The following is a 20,668-nucleotide window of genomic DNA, read 5'->3' on the forward strand; positions in this document are numbered from 1 at the left end:
CAGCCATGTTGAATTTACCGCTAGCTCTGGGTGGTTTAAGTGATTCATGAATTAGGACTCATTGCGTAACATGAAAGTGGTGAATCTTCAGGTGCTCATGTGAAGGCAGACAAAGAATTTTTGGAAACTCTAGATAAGCTAATAATAGATGGAAATTATTTGTCAGAGCAAAATACCATCTAGGTTTGCATAAGTATATGGTGTCTGCACAACAATGAAATTGCTGAACAATGTATTCATTTAATGATGCCTTGCTCAGAACATATTCCTGTCCTTAAGTAACCCATGACTGTATTATCAGGCTAGCAAATCCTTCCATATGACTTTCCCCATTTTTTTTTTTTTAATCAGCACCTTTAGGCTGCTGTAACAAACTTAGAGTGGGTAATTTACAAACAGTAGAAAATTACTGCTCACAGTTCTGGAGGCTGGAGAGCCTAACATCAAGGCGCCAGCAGATCTGGGGGTCTGGTAAGGGCCTGCTCTCGAGACACTTCAGAATGTCCTCAGGTGGCAGAAGAAGTAAACAGACTCCCTCAGGCTGCTTATAAAGGGACACTAAAGCCACCTGTGAGGGTCCCACCCTCATTATCTAATCACCCCCTAAAAGCCCACATCTTAATACTGTTGATTTGTGGATTAGGTTTCAATAAGTTTTCCAGGGACGCAAACCTTCAGACCCTGGCACCAACCCATTTATTTTTACAAATTTTCCCCATAAAGCAGTAACTGAAAATGGTAGCAACTGAAGCTGGCCCTGTGATCCCTTGCCAATTTTTCAAATGTATCTTTCTCTTTTCTAGTTGACGTCTCTGATTCCAGCGTGCTCACCATACCCACCAGTTCCTTTGCAACCCTATCCAGTCCTTACTTTTTAGAATGCCTCAAGTTTGCTTATCCTCCCATCAAAACTCACATTCTTCTGCTACATTGTATGAGTGATACCTGGTTCATCCTAAGGTGTGGCTAGTTGATAATAAGTCTCTGTTTAAATTCATCGGCAAGGATACACATAGGAGATATTTAATAGCATTAACATTGCCCAAACCAGGGCCTGGTATTGCGGCATAGCAGTTAAGCCACTGCCTGAGATGCTGGCATCCCATATGGGTGCTGGTTTGTGCCCAGGCTGTTCCACTTCCGATCCAGCTCTCTGCTGATGTACCTGGGAAAGCAGTGGAGGATGGCCCAAGTGCTTGAGCCCCTGCACCCATGTGGGAGACCTGGAAGAAGCTCCTGGCTTTGGTCTGGCCCAGCCCTGGTTGTTGTGGCCATTTGGGAAGTGATCCGGTGGATGGAAGATCTCTTGTCTTCTCCCCTTCTCTCTCTGTAATTCTGCCTTTCAAATAAGTAAATCTTTTAAAAAAATGTTTGCCCCAACCAGACTACTGGTGGAGCAGAGTCCATTTCTGGCTCTGAGGCCCCTTGGAATACCACTTCTTTTTCACTCTTGCCTAAAACTCTGAATGAGACAGATACCCAAGTTAATAGCTTAAGTAGCTGAGGGCTTATTTTGTGAAAAGTCAGAAGTAACTAGTTCAGGGCTGGCATCTTGATTCAATGGTGTCATTAAAGTTTTAGTTTCATTCAGTGTCCTGCAAACTTAGCAATTTTTTTTTTTTTAATTTGAAAACAGAGAGAGATCATCCATCTGCTAGTTTATTCCCCAAATGGCCACAACAGTCAGATCTGGGCCAGGCCAAAGCCAGCAGCAAGGAACTCCATCTGGGTTTCCCACTGCTTTTCGAGGTACATTAGCAGGGAGCTGGATTGCAAGTGGTGCTGTCATACAGGATGTTGGCGTCACAGGCAGTGGCTTAACCCACCATTCCACACCGGCCCCAAGACTTTCCTCTAAAGGTCACCTCATGTTGCAAATCAGTAGCTGCAGACACTGTATTTAAGGAAAGATGATAAGAAAAGGGCAAAATTAAGTGGAAAACAAAAAGCTATGAGGCATGAGAGGTAAACCAGCTTGGTCTCTAGCAGTCATGTGGAGTATAAATGGGAAGGGGTTGGGGACGCAGGAATTCACATGGGCAGTATGATGGCCGGGTATGAAGGAATTATGCTGGCACAAACAAGCTAAGCTGTAGGCTGAATTAGGACAGCAGCAATACTGGTAGAGGGAAGAGGGCATGGTAAAGTAGGCACGAGTTGGTGAGATGTGGAAGTAGATGAAATCAAAGCTGACCGCCAGACGTGTGGCCTTACTTAAGAAAAGTGATCACTGGAGGTGAGCTCCAATTTGCACACACTGAGCTCAAGCTATGGGGATGTTTAGCCTAGTGGTTAAGGTGCCAGTGTCCCACATGGGAGGGCCCAGGTTAGATACCTGCCTCTGGCTCCTGACTCCAGCTAATCCAGACTCTGGAAGGCAGCCATGATGGCTCAAGTGATCGAGTTCCTTGCATGCACGTGGGAAATATGAACTGAGTTCCTTGTTCCTGGCTTTAACCTCAGCCCAGCCCTGGCTGTTGTGGACCTTTGGAAACTGAAGCAGCAGAAGGAAGCTTGATGGCACGCACATCTCTCGCTCAAAAAAAAAAAAAAAAAAAAAAATGGAGACTGGTGCTGTGGCGTATGGGGTAAGCTTCCACCTGCGGTGCCGGCATCCCATATGGGCACTGGTTCTAGTCCCGGCTGCTCCTCTTCCTATCTCTCTCTCTGCTATGGCCTGGGAAAGCAGTAGAAGATGGCCCAACTGCTTGGGCCCCGCACCCACTTGGGAGACCCAGAAGAAGCTCCTGGCTCCTGGCTTCAGATGAGCCCAGCTCTGGCCGTCGCAGCCATTTGGGGAGTGAGCCAGTGGATGGAAGACCTTTCTGTCTCTCCCTCTCTCTGTAACTCTATCTCTTAAATAAAATAAAATCTTAAAAAAAAAAATGGGGGGCGGGATAGATATCAGATGGAGCTGTCCAGCAGTCAGTTGACTATGGAGGTTGGGGGCATGGCCAGAGCTAGACAGAAAGATTCCCAAGTACGCCTGGGGTAACGCAAAGCAGAGGCACTACAGGTTCTCCGTGCAACCCTGGAGCACCACATTACTAGTGGGAAGAGGAAGAGAATCTCAAGATCAAATGGTTAAGAAACTGGGAGCAAATCCAGGGCAGAGTCGCATCTCAGGACCCGAGAGGGTTTCAAGAAGGGAACAGCTCATGGGATGCACAGGAAAGGGCTTTATAAACCCATTACGGGCAGCAGGCACACTAAATATCAAAGCAAGTCCTTCCGATTTAAGAAGGTCTCCTTACACGGAGGAAAACCAGGATTTGAGCTCCACTCAACCAGCTCCTTCTCTGACAGCCTCAGACCATCAGAAGATCATGGGAGAAGCACCTGTCTAGACAGTAACTTGATTTTCCCTGAAAGAGATTCAGAAATCTAACATTTCCCCTGTCGACTCCTGCCCCATGCATTTTTTCCCTTCCCAGGCAGCACAAGCAGTGTGGCAATGCAGTCAGTAGCTACTTACCCCGATCCCCACCCCGGGATGTCGCTTGCTCTCGTCGGGGGGCCTCAAGCCCCTCTGGGAAACTCTTGCTCCCTTTCTCTCCTGTGCCCTTCAAGCCGGCCCTGCAGTGGGCGGGACACTCTCTCTAAGTGCCCAATGGAAACTCGAAGTTCCATCTGCCTAGAAAAATGTTCTCTCGGGGGTTGGGAATCTTTTTTATTTTCCCTGCCAAGGGCTATTTGCATATTTATGACATCATTGAGGGGGCCATACAAAATAATCAACTGAAAAGCTAGCCTGCTCTAGACTTATTGAATTTCGAGTTACACCTGCGGTGCCTTGGCAGGACCAGAGCCAAGGATTTCACAGGCCCAATGCAGCCCTGCATAGCGGCGCTGCTCCCAGCCGCCTGAGCGGAGTCATGCCAAATCAGTCACACCGGGCAGCCGCAGCTGTGGTGAAGAGGAACCAGACCCGGCAGGCCGCCCGGCGACACGAAACAAGTTTTGCAAAACATCACACACACACACGGTCGTTTTTTAACCCGGCAGGCTCAGCTGGAACCATTTCCCGAGAACTGAGCAACAATCCCATGTTCCTTAACAATTTTTATAGGTTCATCAGCATCACACCTCCGCTGTTACAGCATTGGTGGGTTTAACTTGCAGCCTATGTGACTTAGGACTACACTTCCAATGGTCGGTGGGTCCAGTATGTTTGTAAAAGAGATACCAGGGAAAGTTTATGACTGGAGTCTGCAGAAGCAGAGCTTAGGACACCTTCCCTCCCTAGACAAGATAACAGTGGGCAGCTGCTTAGCAAGGTTTGCGTTGCGGGGAGGGGTCTACATTTCTTTGTCTCTGGTTGCCGCCGTATTTCCTCTACAACACGAGCCCAAGAGGAAGGGAAAAATCAAGATCTTTGGGAGTTCCCTGTTTTTTATTTTTGATAACCCATCAAAAGACGGCGCCAGGAACTTTGCGTCCCCGGGAAGTCCTGGGGGTGGCCTTGGCCCGGGCGCCCCGCCAAGCTCGGGGAAGTCTGAGGGCTCCTGTTCCCGGGAGCGCTCAGGGGCGGCTCCGAGCCGGACCGCGCCTCCAGGAGGCGGAGCCGTGGGGCCGAGGCCGGAGACCCTCGAGGCTGCGCGGAGGGTTGACGCGGACTCCTGGCGCCGACAGGTAAGGCCGGCCGCCCGCCCGCCCGCCCGCCGTGGGGCCGCGGGTGCTCCCACGGGCGGCGGGGCCCCGCGGGGCTGCAGAGGCGCCTCGGCTTCTGCCCGCGCCCGCTCGCCGCCCTCCCTCGCGCGCGGCGGCCCGGGTTCCCCAGCCCTCGGTACTTCAGTTTACCACAAAGGAAAGCGGCGAGCGGCCCTCGCCTGGAAACACCCCCAGGTTCCATGGCGGGGGTTTTGTCGCGCGGGGGTGGGGGTGGGGGGTTTCGGACGCTCACCACCTGCGTGCCCCTTGCAGCCGGATCGAGAAGCCGCGCTAGGTGCCAGCCCCAGTGCGCTCGCGGCCATTCCGCCTTTCCCTGGGTGGGGGGGGAGACTGGGTTTTCTTGGGCTGACCCGCAGCACACCCCTCTTGGTGCCTCACTGCCGGCCTTTTTACAAAATTCCGGGCTGTGCCTTTTTCCTGATTCCGTGACACAGGCTCTCCACTGATAATGGTGAGCAAGCGACCTAGCGGCATTCTCGTCATTTTCTTTACTTTTTTTTTTTTTTTAAAGATACATCTTTCTTATTTGAGAGGCAGAGAGAGATTTTCCATCTGTTGGTTCACTCCCCCCAAGTGGCCACAACAGTGGGGGCTGGGCCAGGTCGAAGCCCGGAGCCTGGAGCTCCACCCGGGTCTCCCACGTGAGTTGCAGGGGCCCAAGCACTTGCACCCCGACCTGCTGCTCCCCAGGGTGCGCTGGATCCGAGAGGAGCTGCCGGGACGCAACTAGGCGCTCCATTATTGGGGGCCCTCTCAAAAGGGGTGGCCCCGCCTCCTTTTCTTAGAATGATTTGAAGGACTCCAGAAGATAGTTGGGGTGCTGGGCCGGGCACCTGGCCAGGAACTATGCACAGCGTGGTGGCTGTTATATTCCAGCTCCCTTGTGATCAGCAGTCTCCAGGTTCCCCCCTGGGGGCAATTTGCTCCTACCGCTGGGGGCAGGGCAGGCATGTCACCCATCACACCCCTAAAACTTAGTGGAAAAGTTGTTGTCCTGCCCCACAGCTAGTCAGTAACTGACCAGGGATAGTAAAAGAAAGGAGTTGATTAGCAATGCGCAGACCCAGGAGTCTGACAGCTGTCACTAAGTGCTCTGGGGATTAAGGGCTGTGAATCTTAGGGATTTGGGGTGAGAGGTGCAGCTGGTATTTTTTTTTTTTGCTTTTGTTGTTTTGTTTTGTTTTTTGGTCAGCCTTAGGGGACAGTATGTTTCTTTCCTCATAGCCAAAGGTGGTCTGCAGGGGAGGTTGGGGGTTGCTTTGTTTGCTCAAGGGCTGGCAGTTGCTGCAAAGCTCTGAGGATAGAGGCCAGCACAAGGATCTTCAGTACGGAGATGCTCCCAGAGTCGATGACTCAGGCCTCACCCAGGCCACTCCCTGGGCTTACTGAGTTGTTTCCCAGCCGGGAGCTGATTTGTTATCATCAAAGGCAAACAGAGGGGCTGTTGGCCAGGAGCCTGGTAAAGTGTCCATTAAACGCATAGCCCTCAAAAGCGTTGTTCGTTCGTGTAGGAGGCCCCATGTGCTGAGATGTGGCGGTTTACAATGCAGGAGTGATTTTGACAAAGGAGAGGCTAGCTCCCTGCAAACCAAACAGATTGTCACCGGGGAAGGTGGCAACTGGTCAGCTTTGCTGTAAAGAAAACATTCCATTATGCTCAATGGTTTGGAAGATAGAAGCCCAAGTGAAATGGCTTTTAAAAAGGGTGGAAATGCCAGGGCCTGAGCCTGTCTTTGGATATGGGACTGAGGAAGGAACTGCAGGGAAGGCCTTTGGGGGTGGGGGCTGCCTATTTGTGTAGGTTCAGGAGTTCTGAGGTGGTTGTTTCTGGCACCTGTCCCTGGGGTGGCTGGGAGGGAGGGGCCCTTCCATTGTGATGGCTGTCTGCCCCTGCCTCTGCCTGCTGATGTAATTATCACTTTGAGTAGCTTTTGCTTGTGCCCCTTAGAACTTGGCTACAGTATGCACTGTGTGTGTCCAGGTGATAAGGACCTAGAAGCTTCAGGCCACTTATGAGTCACCAGCCCGGATGAGTAGAATTGAGATTCAGGCACGATGGCTTCAGGACTGTGCTCTTGCTTTGGGGCAGGTAATTTCATCCCCATGGAGGGTCCATTCATATCTTCTAAAATTAGGAGTTGGGGTTTATTTTAAATTCTTGTTTATTTAAAAGGCAGAGAGATGAGAGCGACAGAGAGCTCCTATCTTCTGGTTCACTTCTCAAATTGAGCTCCTAACAGCCTGGTTTGGGCTAGGCCAAACCCAGGGGCTTGGAACTCAATTCCTGCTCATTAGCAGGAAGCTGGAATCCGGAGTGCAGGGAGCTACAGCTCAGACCCAGGCACAGGCGATGGATGCGCCCCAAGCAGCCTCTTTAACCCCCGGGCCAGACACCTTCTCCTGGGATTTTATTTTTGAGGCCATATCTAGCTTTAAAGTTCATCAGCCCTAAGAGTAGTAACTACTCCCAGGCATCTGCAGATCTCGTGGAAATACTGCCAATGGGCAGCCTCTACTTTGCTTGCTTCCTCAGCCCAATGTATTTCAGAAGCTGGATTCCCAACAAGTCTGCCTCCACGGAGAGTTTATGGCTCAGAGCCCAGGGCTGGTTTTAAATGTTGTTACACCATATTCAATTCCGAGGTTGCAATATTATTTCTACTAGTGTTTTAAAATTTTTATTATTTTTTATTTGAGAGGCAGAGAATGCTCACATGCACTGGTTCACCCCTCAAATGCCTGAAACAGACCAGAAACACAATCCAGGTCTCCTACGTAAGTGGCAAGGCCTCGATGACCTGAGTCATTGCCACTTTGCTTCCAGAATCTGTGTGAACAGGAAACTGGAATCTAGAGAAGAGCCGGGAATCGAACCCAGGCCCTCTGCAGTGGGCTGAGGGCATCGTCACCACTAAGCTAGGCGCTTGCTCTCTGCTGTTTTGTTTTTTTTTTTTTTTTGTTTTTTTGTTTTTTTGTTTTTGTACTAAACACAACCTGATGAATCTTAACAGTGCATCGGTGCCACTGGGCCAACACCAAGGGGCAAGGTTGTGTCCCTCTCTGGAGCTGGAGGGAGAATGCTGCTGCACACTGGTTATTGGCAGAATAGAGTGACTGAGGTCCTGTTTCCTTGCTGAGTGGCAGTCGAGGGCCATCCTTACCTCCTTGAGTCCACCTGCACGCCTTGGCTTGTGGAACCCTTGTCTTCCAGTCAGCAATAGCAGGTTGAACCCGTCGTCCTCTTCAGTGCTCTTCCTTCTGTTTCTGTTGTCACATCCTGTGACAGACTCTGAGCCACCTTCCTCCTCCTCGGGCCCACTGTATAATCCAGACAATCCCCGGCGACCTTAATCTCTTCTCCCATCACTTGCTCTGTAAGGTTGATTTTTTTTTTAAAAAAAGATTTATTTATTTGAAAGCAGGAGAGACATAGACCTTCCATCTACTAGTTCACTCCCCAAATGGCTGAAACGGCTGGGACTGGACCAGGCCAAAACCAGGAGCTTCATCAGGTTCTCCCATGTGGATGCAGGGCCCAAGCACTCGGGCTGTCTTCTGCTCTTTCCCAGGCACATTAGCAGGGAGCTGGATCCGTAGTGGAGCAGCCAGGACTCGAACTGGCACACATACGAGAAGCCGGCATTGCCGGCAGTGGTTTAAGCAACCCCAGGGTTGCTTCCTTCACGGGTTCCTGGAATGAGGGTGTGGACATCAATGCAGGGAGAGCCTCACTGTGCCTACCACAATACTCCTTCCCAGCCCTCCCTTTCCTCTTGCAGATTCAGTGTACTTGAATGCATCGTTTGAGGATTACTTACAATTACGGAGTCGAGAGCACCTTGCCCAACAGCTAGCCGTGGTATTTGCTCACTAGAAGGAGGTGAACACAGAAACAAGGCCTTGCCTAATGGCTTGAGTCCAGTGATGGAATCGTGTAGGCTGTTAAAAATAGAAGCAGCGGCTTCTTTTACAGCCCTTTTGGAAGAGGCACTGTCAGCCCTCTGTAAGGTAGCCTCACCCTTGAAGCAGGTCACTGGCTAAGGCAGTGGTTTGCCTCAGCACGCGCAGCACCTGGAAACTGGTTAGAATGCACATTCCCAGGCCAGCACCAGGACTTCGGAATCCCTCCCTCCTGGGGTGGGGTCCACCAGCCAGCTTTGAAAGCCTCCAGCTGATGCTGTTTGAGAACCAGTGTCTTTCGCCGCTTCAAGTTGGTGTCCGTTCCCCTAGACTGTAAGGGTTGTGAGAGCGGAGTCTCAATTTCTCAACAGTCACTGTAGCCCTGTGCCTGGTACCTGCTCACAGCCGGCGTGTGACGTTGCTGTAGAGATATTTGGGAGGTCAGAGGTCGAGTCTGAACCTGCTTAACAGGGAATGGAGAGAGTTTAGCAACTTGATGGCTGACATGCCTCAAGCCCTTCTATGGACCAATAAGGAAATCGAGGCACGGAGAGGTTTTGAACCTGCCAAAGCAGCAGCTCTAAGACGTCTCCCTACCCTGCCCCACCTCCCTGAACTGATCCTGAAATAAGGAGGTGGCAGCTCTTGTTATCCTCATTTTTGCTCTTTGAAATAATGCGCAGTGTTGACGATTTACTTATTCCTGTCTGAAAAGCCTATTTGGAATCCTCTACTCTTTAAAAGATTAATTAATTAATTAGAAAAGCAGAGTGACGGGGAGGGGGGACAGATCTGTCCACTGGTTCCCTCCCCTAAATGCCTGTGTTACAGAAACGGGGTGGGAAAAGCCCCTTGGTTCAAACAGGCACCAGAGACAGTGGAGGCGCCAGAGCAGCTTATTAACGCCAGCAGGCTCAGCTGGACCCATTTCCCCGAGAACTGAGCAACAATCCCAAGTTCCTAAACAATATTCGCAGGTTCGTGAGCATCACACCTCCGCTGTTACAGCATTGGTGGGTTTAACTTGCAGCCTGCCTGACTTAGGACCACACTTCCAATGGTCGGTGGGTCCGGTATGCTTGTAAAAGAGATACCAGGGCAGGTTTATGACTGGAGTCTGCAGACGCAGAGCTTAGGACACCTTCCCTCCCTAGACAGGATAACAGTGGGCGCTGCTTCGCTAGTTAACTGTGAGCAGCCACTTTTCAAGGTTTGTGTTGGGGGGGGGTGTGTGGCGCGGAGGGTGCTTTTCTTTCTTTGTCTTCATAACCGCGACAGCTGTGGCTGGGCCAGGCTGAAGCCAGGAACCTGGAACTCTGTCCCAAGTACTTGATCCTCCCAGCAGAATTAGCAGGAAGCCGGATCAGGAGCAGGGTGACTGGGACATGCAGCAGCACTCCAACATGGGACGGGAGAGTCCCCAGGGGCAGCCCAACTGCCTGTGCCACAGCACCTGCCCCCTGGGGCCTCATTAAGGAATTCACTTCTGAGTCAATTTAGGAGCCATCAGAAAAATCTGTTCTTCCTACGGAAGAGTGGATAAGGGTGTGCTTTCTTTTCTTTTTTAAAAGATTTACTTATTTATTTGAAGGCAGAGTTACAGAGGGGCAGAGAGAGAGAGATCTTCCATCCGCTGGTTCACTTCCCAGATGGCTGCAACGGCCAGAGCTGCACTAATCCAAAGCCAGGAGCCAGGAGCTTCCTCTGGGTCTCCCATGCGAGTGCAGGGGCCTCAGGACTTGGGCCATCTTCCACTGCTTTCCCAGACCATAACAGAGAGCTGGATTGGAAGTGGAGCAGCTGGGACTCGAACTGGCGCCCATACTGGGTGGCGGCTTTACTTGCTATGCTACAGCGTTGTACCCAAAATGGTCCTTTCTAGTAGGTTCCCTTATCTTATTCTGTAGGGCCTTACTTGGAGTAACTGCAGGTTGTTTTGAATAATGAAGTCCACCCTCAAAGGAGGAAGACTTGTCACTGCCTATCTTTTCTGGAGGTTACCAATAGTGCATTCTTTGGAAAAAACTGGAAATCACTGAAAACAACAGCAGTATTGTTGGAACAGTCCATAGAAACAAATCCAATTTTTCCTTTCTTCTTTTTTTAATGATGGTACTTAGTATTTTCTTCTCTCTTGCGCGCGTGCGCGCTCTCTCACTCTCTCTTTTAAGATCTGTTTGTTTATTTGATAGGCTGAGTGATAAAGAGATCAAGTTCTTTCATTCCATAAGTCATTTCCCAAATGACTGCAATGGCCTGGGCTGGGCCATGTAGAAGCTAGGGACCTGGAATTCCATTGTGGTCTCCCATGGGGGTGACAGGCCCGGTCGCTTGGGTCAGTTTCTGCTGCTTTCCCAGGTGCATTAGCAGGAAGCTGGATCCGAAGCAGAGCAGCCGGAATTTGAACTGTTGCTCACGTGAGATGCCAGCCTTACAGGCAGCAGCATAACCCACTGTGCCACAACGCTGGCACCACAAACCACCATTATTAACAAGTCCTGACGTGTGGAGAAAAGAGAATTGTTGATGCCTTCTGGGTGTGTCTTTTGGTTCAGCCACTATCTTGTTCACACTTAACTGTGGGCAGTGTTCTTGAAAATTTAAAAAGGAAGATGTGTTAGTCTAGGGACAAGTTTCCAGCCACAAAATTGAGGTTTTTTTTTTTCAATGTTTTAGAAAGATTTATTTGCAAGGTGGAGATATAAAGAGGAAGAGGCAGAGAATGAGAGAGAGGTCTTTCATCTGCTTGGTTCACTCCCCAAATGGCCAGAACGGTCAGAGCTGAGCTGATCTGAAGCCAGGAGCCTGGAGCAAGGGTGCAGGGGCCCAAGGACTTGGGCCATCTTCTCCAGCTTTCCCAGAGAGCTGGATCAGAAGTGGAGCAGCTGGGACTCGAACCAGCACCCACGTGGGATGCCAGCACTGCAGGCAGCCGCTTTACCTACTAAGCCACAGTGTCAGCCCCTAATTTTTTTTTAATTTTGAAATTCTGAAAATGGCTTAATAAAAGATAGATGATCTATGACAAGAGGAAACATTGGTAATGTGTTGATTTTCCTGATATTTCTGATTATAAAAGTTATAGTCAGAGCTGGAAGTCTTCAAGGGCTGTCGTGTGTTGTCTTTGCTTTCTTAGCACACTGATTTTACTAATGTCCTTCATTCCAGAGCAGTTTGCGTCAGGGCCGTGTGTGTGTGTTGTGTGTGTGTGTGATGACAGTGTTATTTGCGTCAGGGGCCATTCCAAGGGAAGTCTCCTGGAACCAGCAGCTCCTGCCAGCCTGACACTTGTCCTGGGCCCAGCCCAGGTCAGGAGGTTCCCTCCCTCCCACTCCAGTGGGGATACCTGACAGGGCAGCCATTCTCAACTTCTAGGAGGATCTGCAGCCCCTGTTTGGGGACCTCAGGTCAATACCCTCCTCACCTTGCTCATTCATGGGCGTGGGTCCTACACTGCATGCTTGAGTCTACATTGCATCCTTTCTACCCAGAAACCCCTGAGTGAGTGTAGGGAGCTGAGCAGGGGCCTGGCAGTGTAGGGTGTCCAGAGCTCCCTATATGGCCAGCATGGGGCATGGTGGCCATGAGCAGGCTGTTTGTAGGTTTTGACGACAGTAGAGAGAATTGGTGGGGGGACCTCAACTCATAACACAGGCCAGGCCCTGTTTGGTTTCCCCCATTTTTTTTTTTTTTAGATTTATGTATTTATTTGAAAGTCAGAGTTAAATAGAGAGGAGAAGCAGAGAGAGAGAGAGAGAGAGAGAGAGAGAGAGGTCTTCCATCTGCTGGTTCACTCCCCAAATGGTCGCAGTAGCCAGAGCTGTGCCGATCCAAAGCCAGGAGCCAGGAGCTTCCTCTGGGCCTTCCCATGCGGGTGTGGGGGCCCAAAGACTTGGGCCATCTTCTACTGCTTTCTGAGGCCACAGCAGAGAGCTGGATCGGGAGTGGAGTGCCCGGGTCTCAAACCAGCCCCCATATGGGATGCTGGCACTGCTCTACCTGCTATGCCACAGTGCCCCGTCCATGGTTATCTGCATATTGAAAGTGACTTCTTTCCTCCCCAGGCAGGGCTCATCTACATGTTGTTCTTCAGACACGGCTAGGCTCTGGCTCTCTCTTGGTCTCAGTCCTCCCTCTGGCTCCATCAGCCAATTCCTGAGCAGCAGGTGACCTCAAAGATGTGAAATGGCGATCTGACCGCCTCCGGGAGCTCACATTCCTAACCCACAGGGCCAGTGGAAAGATCCCCCAAGAGCCCCATCTGTCTACCAGGTCTGAGTCCTGGCTGGTGAGGCTCAAGAGAGCAAACTGCAGTGCACCCTGGCTCACAAGAGCTGTCACCCCTTATTTCGGGGTGGGTTCAGGTAGGGGTTGTGGTGGGGTTGGAGAGACTCCTTACGCCTGCTCCTTCTACAGGTTCAGGGCCTCCCTGAGCCTTGACTTCCTTATTGGAAGGTTTGAGGCCTCTCAGCCTTCCCTTCTTATCACAAGATGCGTGTTGCTAAACACGGAGGTGTTGCCGTGGTGAGCACTTGTCGTCAAGCTGCCTAGACTTGTGCTCCACTGAAAGTCAACAATGAGGTTCACATTGTTGAGGTGGGAGCCAGAGCTTCTGTGTGTCCTGGGCCTCTGCCGCTGTCCTGCTGCTGACTGCTTGCTGGGGCCCTCCAGACCCCCTCCCCCTCCACCTTTGGTCCAGTTCACTTAATGGCCTGGCCTGGAGAAATGGCCCAGCCTGAAAAGGCACTTGCGCTCAGCCAGCAGCTGGGCTGGGGTCAGCTGAGTGGGAGTCATGCGCACTTTTGTATTTATCCATTTTCTTGCTTTCTTGTTGGGCTAAACAAGCTTTACGGGGACATCTAAAGGAAAAAAGTGTTGTTCCCACTGTGTAGTTATAAACACTGGCACTTCTCAGGGCTGAGATTACTTAAGGGTGATTGGCTGCTGTAGGTTGGGGCGGGGCGGAGGGGAGCGTCTTTTGGACTTGGAGCCCAGTGAGCTGCAACACCCCCTATAGCTGCCCCTCTCACCAGCACCCTCAACATGTCTTCAGTAAGGAGGGAACCAGTGCTGCCCTAGCCGATAGCACCCACGGATTCCCGGCACCCTGGCCTGCAGGTTTCCTGTTCTCCCTCCGCCTTCCAGCTCCACCTCTGCACTCTTCCTGATGCTCCCTTGGCCTTGCAGCTCTTGGTTTCTGAAATCAGCAGCCCCCATTCGCTGCCTCGTGACAGCCTGTCTTGTCCTTCCACAGAGGCTGTGGACATTCATGATGACAAGCAGAGGAGTGCACATCCTGCTCAGGCTCCTGTTCCTCCTGGCTGTCTTCTACAGTTCAGGTGAGTGGCCCTGACCCGGGGCACATGGGCTGCCTCCTTGTCCTAGGCCTCGGGAACACTGAGCGGCTCCTGTTCCTGCCCCACTCCCTCTTGTGGACCCAGCTCTGGGTCTTTTGCCCTCCAAGGTCATGTGACAACTCCTTCCTGCTTTATGGTCTTGCCCTCCCAAATGATAGCCCATCTAGAGTTCCAGGGCTGCATTTGGCAGGGAGTGGGGGACGGTCAGCAGGTCAGGTTTCACCGCTCTCACCAGGAGCTGCTTGGAGGTAGCAGTGGCCGCCATCCTAGGAGTGCTGCCCAGGCCCACCACGCTCAGAGCCTGCTGCGCTCAAGCCTTTCAGCCCCGTGGTGATGATGATAACTACAGTGACAACAGTGGCAGCCGAGGCTCATGGCACTTGTGCCAGCCACTCCTCTAAGCATTTTATGTGCATTGGCTTGTTTAATCCTCATGTCAACTCAACAGTGTACAAGGTTGAGGTCCAATGAAATTAAATAATTCATCGAGTAATACCCAGAAGTGGGATCCCAAAATATGGACCCAGGCAGTCCGGCACCAGGAGCCCTGCTCTTCACTCCTGGTCCAGGCCAGCCCTCCCTGGGCCATCCTTCCCCTGGCTCTTGGAGGAAGCTGTCCAGAGTCTCAGCCTCTGTAATGAAAATAACTGGCTGCTTGCTTTGCTTCTGAGACTCAAAAGTGGTTTTCCGTCTGCTATTTCGGTACAGCAACCTGGTCACTATTTGGGGGGAGGTAGGGCGCAGCAGGAAGGAAGTAGCAATTAAAATGAGCAATAGAAACCAAAGGTATCTGCGGGGTTGGAATATGTTTGTAGCTGCCATGGGTCGACTGCTTATGATGTACCAGGGATTGTGCCAAAGCCGGCCTCAAATCCTCCTTCCAGCCGCCCGGGAGCTACTGGTGCCCATTTTATAGTGGGGGACACTGAAGCCAAGAAGTTGCTTGTCCAAGGACACACCAGAATACTACCCCCTCCCCCAGGAAAGGAAATCATGCATCTGCAGCTTCCCTGCCTCCACTAATCCTAGCCAGGGTGGGTGGGAGAGGGGCTCATCCGGGTCCCAACATGACACCCTGCTCTCAGGTCTACCAGTGTCTTCACGCAATAACCATAGCCCGGTTGCATCTTGCGTTTGATTCTGGAGCAAGCTGAGGTCTGCCACCATCTGTGTCAGATCTCGGGGTGCATTTAAGCCCCTCCTCAGAGAATGGGGTGTGCAGCACACACACATATACATGAAGGTGAGCAGCTTCCTTTGCTGCTGCCCCAAGATTCTAAAGAAACTTGGGGGGACTCTCTTAGAGCAAGGTCAAATCCCCTCCATGCTGGTTGAGTGGCCAGAACATCAGACAGTTGTCTGTCGACTCGTTGCTCATCTTTGGCCTCAGTTCCCTGTCAGTCTGTGCAGTTACCTTCTCTTCCTCACCGAGGACAATTAGGAGAACGTCGTGGTTGAACCAAGCTTGGATCTTAGATAGCCTGGGTTTGCGTCTCAGCTCCGTCTCAGACTGCGCTGCTGAGTGACTTTGCAGAAGTCAGTTAACATCCTCATCTTACTTTTCTCCTGCAGCGAGAGGAGGAAGGTGAGTGAGCCTGCCTCTTCGAACCGCTCCCTGTGCAGCAAGTCTGTGTGGCGTATACAGTGCCACAGATACTTGAATGTGGAATGGGCATATTAACTGCGATTATTTCTGCCCCACGAAGATCCAAATGTGAGCTTGAGCCCTCGGTCTGTAGGTTTGTCAAGAAGCCAAATGAGCTCTGGCTCCAAGCAGGAGAAAATTTGCTCCTGTGGAAGACCGTTTAAAATGGGCCGGCTGGTACGGCTTTGTCTCTCTCAGCGTTCTTTCCTCCTTCTATGTGTGTACACAGATCTGGCGCACATGGGGAGGGGGCTGATAGAGAAGTCATCACCATGGCCCCTCTCACACGGCCAGGACAAGCAGGGAGATCTTGGGGGGCCCTGCTCGCAGGCAGGGGTCAGCTCCAGCTCTGCTGCTTTGTAGCTGGGTGTCCTGGTTGAGTCATTTCATTCCACCTTCTCATCTGCAAACTAAGCAGACTTGGGAGGAGTGGTGATTTTTACAATTTATGCATTTTCATTTTTATTTGATTTTTTAAAAAATTTTATTTATTTGAAAGAATCACAGAGAGAGAGAGAGAATCGATCTTCTACCTGTTGGTTTACTTCCCAGATGGCCACAACAGGCAGGGCTAGGCCAGGCTGAAGCCAGGAGCCAGGAACTCCATCCCAGTCTCCCATAAGCACTTGGGCCATCTTCTGCTGCTTTCTCAGGTGCATTAGCAGGGGACTGGATGGGTCTCAACCACCACCCTTATGGGATGCCTGTGCTATGGGCAGTGGCTTAACCCCTACACCACAATGCTAGGCCCATCATTTTTATTTGAAAGGCAGAGAGACAAAGACAAAGAGAGATCTTTCACATGCAGTTCACTCCCTAACAGTCAATGCTGGGCCAGACCAAAACCAGGAAGCCTGAACCTCCGTCTGTGTTTCCCTCTATGGGTGACAGGGACCCAAGTACTTTGAACCATCAAGTGCTGCCTTGCAGGGTATGAATTACTAGGAAGCTAGATCAGGAAGGAGCCTGGACTTGAACCAGGCACTCTGATATGGGATGTGGTCCTTCCAAGTAGCGACTTAACCGCCATGCCACATATGCCTGTCTTGGGAGTGTTTTGGACTGATGTTTCAAGGGGCTAGTCTGGAAGCTTATAAAGCCTCTGCCGGATGGGATTTCATACCTGTGGAGGCAGGCGTGGCTGTTTAAGATGCTTTAGAGGGGGTGAGTGTTGTGGCCCAGTGGGATAAACTGCTGCTTGGGACGCCCATGTTGGCGTTCCTGGTTTGAGTCCCTTCTCCTTTTCTGGTCTTGCTTCCTGGTGATGTGCCTGGGAGGCCGCAGGTGATGCCCCAGGGACTTGGGTCCCTGCCACCCACTCAGGAGACTCATGGAGTTCTGGCTCCTGGCCGTGGCCTGGCCGAGCCCTGGCTGAGACTGGCTTCTAGGGAGTGAACCAGCAAATGAAAGACACCTCTCTCTGTCTCTCCCCCTTCCTCTCTGTCACTGTCTTTCAAATATATAAATCAGTCAGTCTTTTCTTCCCCTTATAGAGGTTATGAAGAGCTCGACTCTTACCTGTGCTTAGGAGGTGGGGCTCTGCTTCCTATGGGATTTCTGGAAAGCCCTGGTTACCAGGTGGTAAGCCTGGGCTTCGGCCTCAGAACCAGAAGTCAGCTGTCGAGCTCCCCAACCTGCGCTTGGTTTAACCATGGTGTTCTCGTGTGAGGTTTTATAAGTTTCATCTTTTAAGATGTCTTTTCACACAGGCAGGTTCTGCCAAATACTGACGAGGTGGCGGGAGCCGTGCGGCACCGTCGCAGGAAGGCAAATCCTCACGAATCTGCGAGACTTCCCTCTGACTCTTGCGTCCTCAGCTGTTCCCCATCACAAGTGTTGATTATAGCATCCTTTTCTTGGCACTGTTGGAAGGACAGGCAGTAGCAACACCTGACATTAGCTAGCAAAGATGAGTCCTGAGAACGTGGTGGGGCCCAGTGGCCGTCTTCTGATTAGGGAGCGCCTGCTGTTCATTGCAGGCCTGGTCAGTGTTGCTGCTACCGGCTGCTCCATCCTGTGGGTTTAAAGGATTCAGCTGCTGTTTTGCCCTTGACTGTGTGTACTCCTGGCTCTGAGTCAGTCCTTTAGCAGGGCACAGTTCAGCAAAAATATCCAATCCTAGAGTTCTCAAACTTTTTCTTTTCTTTTCTTTTCTTCTCTTTTCTTTTTTTTTTTTTTCTTTTTTTTTTGACAGGCAGAGTGGACAGTGAGAGAGAGAGACAGAGAGAAAGGTCTTCCTTTTGCCGTTGGTTCACCCTCCAATGGCCGCCGCGGACAGCACACCGCGCTGATCCGATGGCAGGAGCCAGGTGCTTCTCCTGGTCTCCCATGGGGTGCAGGGACCAAGCACTTGGGCCATCCTCCACTGCACTCCCGGGCCACAGCAGAGAGCTGGCCTGGAAGAGGGGCAACCGGGACAGAATCCGGCGCCCCGACCGGGACTAGAACCCGGTGTGCCGGCGCCGCAAGGCGGAGGATTAGCCTAGTGAGCTGCGGCGCCAGCCTATTTTTTTTTTTTTAATTATTTTTTATTTATTTGAATGGCAGAGAGACAGATCTTCCATCCACTGCTGCACTCTCCAAATGCCCACAGCAGCTAAGGCTGGGCCAGGCCAAAGTCAGGAGCTCTCTCCGGGTTTCCCATGTGGGTAGCAAGGACCCAAGTACTTGAGCCATCATCTGCTGCCTTCCAGGGTGTGCATTAGCAGGAAGTTGGATTAGAGGTGGAGGCAGGGCTCAAACTCAGGCCTGCGGATAGGACAGCAGTTGTCCCAAGTGGTGGCTTAACCCTCTGTACCACAACACCCACCCCCATAGGACATTTTTCTCTAAAGGGCTAGAGAACAGTTTGGGTCTGGCAGGCCAAGGTACAAAATCAAAGTTATTATATAGGCTCTTAAAAATAGTAAGAGAGAAAGCAAATTCCTGTGAGTTTTTAATTGACAAAATTCACAATGTGATAGTTGAGTACAAACATATAATAGACATTCCACTATTCAGAAGAATAGAATTCTTTCTGAGGGGCTAATATTTTTCTTAGTTGGGGTTCAAAATGAGTGCCCCCTGCCAAATCAATTACAGATGTTCATCTTTTTTAAGACTGATGTGCTGCCTACTGTGCTAAAGGAGGCAGGTCAGATGTGTATCCTTTAATACAGATCTACAATGAGATTTTCCACATTTCATCACTGAAAATGCCTTTTCACACAAGTAACGACTGCCAGGTACTGATTGTTAATCCGGGAGGAGGTGAATTCATTGAGCGTATTCATTGCTCGGAAGGCCCTTACAGAATTCTGTTAGTTCATACTCTTGATATTTTCCTTTGAATAAATGCATCAACACATGGCAAATTAATCATTTTCCAGTTGAAGGTGAGGAGGCAGTGTCGATGGATTTTGGAATGGGGATAATCCCTTTGCATCTGTATCATCAAGGTCCAAAAACTGTTGCTAGGGCTGTAGTTGAGGCTGGGAGAGATCTAACCAGCCCCAGCGGGTGTGGGAATGGAAGCACACCGTGAGCTGCTGGCCGTGGCCTCTTAGTGGAGATGGTGGGCTGTGTCCTGCTGCCTGGGGGGCAAGTCAGTGCTGGTTGCACAGGTCCTGACAGCCTTTCTTCTTGATTGTAGATTCCAGTCTGATGTGTTACCACTGTCTCCTCCCAAGTCCCAACTGTTCTATGGTCACCAACTGTACACCTAACCACGATGCATGTCTCACTGCTGTAAGCGGTAAGCATCTCCCCTTCCCTGTGTTCCAAGTGCAAGGGAACGGTGAGAGCTTGGGGGCGAAAACTGTGCCACTCTCATTCTCATTAGACTTGTATTCAGCAAGTAACAGGCTGTAGTTTATTAGTACCCGTTAGGTATTTGGTGAGTAAGCAGTTTTCATGCTTTTTTAACTTAATGCTTCTCAACTACCTTTTATTCCTACTTGATTGATGAGATAACAGCGGCCTAGATTAAGCAATGTGCTAACATCAAATAACCCACCCAGGATCTGAACTGGGAAATCTGATTCCAAAGCTGTGCTTTGTAACAGCGACACTGCTGCCTACTAAACACCTTCTGTGTGCCAGCGCCCGAACTGGGGATTAGGGATGCAAACGTGAAGAAAGGACATGAAAGACACTTATGACAAAGGCCTGTGTGCCAGTCTCAGGTGGATTCTAGCTCTCTCTTGCTCCATGGGGCTGCTTCTAGTGCACCCAGAGTCCTGAGGGGACTCTAGCTGAGGTCACAGGACAAATAGGACACAGGAGGACTAAGAGGGGCACAGTGTTCCCGGGAGAGACAGCAGCAGGTACCAAGGCTCGGTGGTCTCAGAGCACAGGGTGGGAGGGGGGAGTGCTAATGCACACCGTCTTGTCAAAGCCGCACTTTCCAAATTGGCTGGACTCAGGAATCTTCATCTCCATAAACCTTATTAGAATAGAATTTAGGAACTGGTAGAGGAAAGAAACCAGCGAAGATGTACCCTCTCTTCTGCTGGGTATGGTTCTGGAAGGAATCCATGTGTGTCAGCTGTAAAGGATTGTGATGAGGGTTGGCAATTGCAGGCGAGTTAAACGTACAAATGAAAGCCCCAGACTTCATGTCTCTCAGGTCAAAACACTCTCCAAGGCCGGCGCCGCGGCTCACTAGGCTAATCCTCCGCCTTGCGGCGCCGGCACACCGGGTTCTAGTCCCGGTTGGGGCGCCGGATTCTGTCCCGGTTGCCCCTCTTCCAGGCCAGCTCTCTGCTGTGGCCAGGGAGTGCAGTGGAGGATGGCCCAGGTCCTTGGGCCCTGCACCCCATGGGAGACCAGGATAAGCACCTGGCTCCTGCCATCGGATCAGCGCCGTGCACTGGCCGCAGCGCGCTGGCGCGGCGGCCATTGGAGGGTGAACCAACGGAAAAGGAAGACCTTTCTCTCTGTCTCTCTCTCTCACTGTCCACTCTGCCTGTCAAAAAAAAAAAAAAAAAAAAAAAAGAGAGAGAGAAACAGACACAGAGAGAGAAGTCTTCTACCAACTGGTTCACTCCCCAAATGGCTGCAACAGCTGGGGCTGGGCCAGGCTGAAGCCTGTCAAAAAAAAGAAAACACTCTTCAA

General features: G+C 51.0%; 1 protein-coding gene across 4 annotated transcripts in view; it reads left to right on the top strand.

The window, feature by feature from the left end:
- The first annotated feature begins 4,152 nt into the window (after positions 1–4,152).
- The window catches only part of CD59 (CD59 molecule (CD59 blood group)), a 684,742-nt gene continuing 668,226 nt past the window's right edge, over positions 4,153–20,668 (top strand). Inside the window, exons 1-3 of one of the 4 annotated variants that reach the window (XR_011387757.1) lie at positions 4,153–4,632; positions 13,826–13,910; positions 19,205–20,458. Coding sequence is in view for 3 of the 4 variants with exons in the window: in XM_008268549.4 (XP_008266771.3) it covers positions 4,168–4,632; positions 13,826–13,910; positions 19,205–19,306 (652 nt within the window). In the remaining variant the exon portion in view is untranslated. 4 annotated transcript variants of the gene reach the window in all.

This window comes from Oryctolagus cuniculus, chromosome 1, assembly GCF_964237555.1.
Source record: "Oryctolagus cuniculus chromosome 1, mOryCun1.1, whole genome shotgun sequence".
NCBI lineage: Eukaryota > Metazoa > Chordata > Mammalia > Lagomorpha > Leporidae > Oryctolagus > Oryctolagus cuniculus.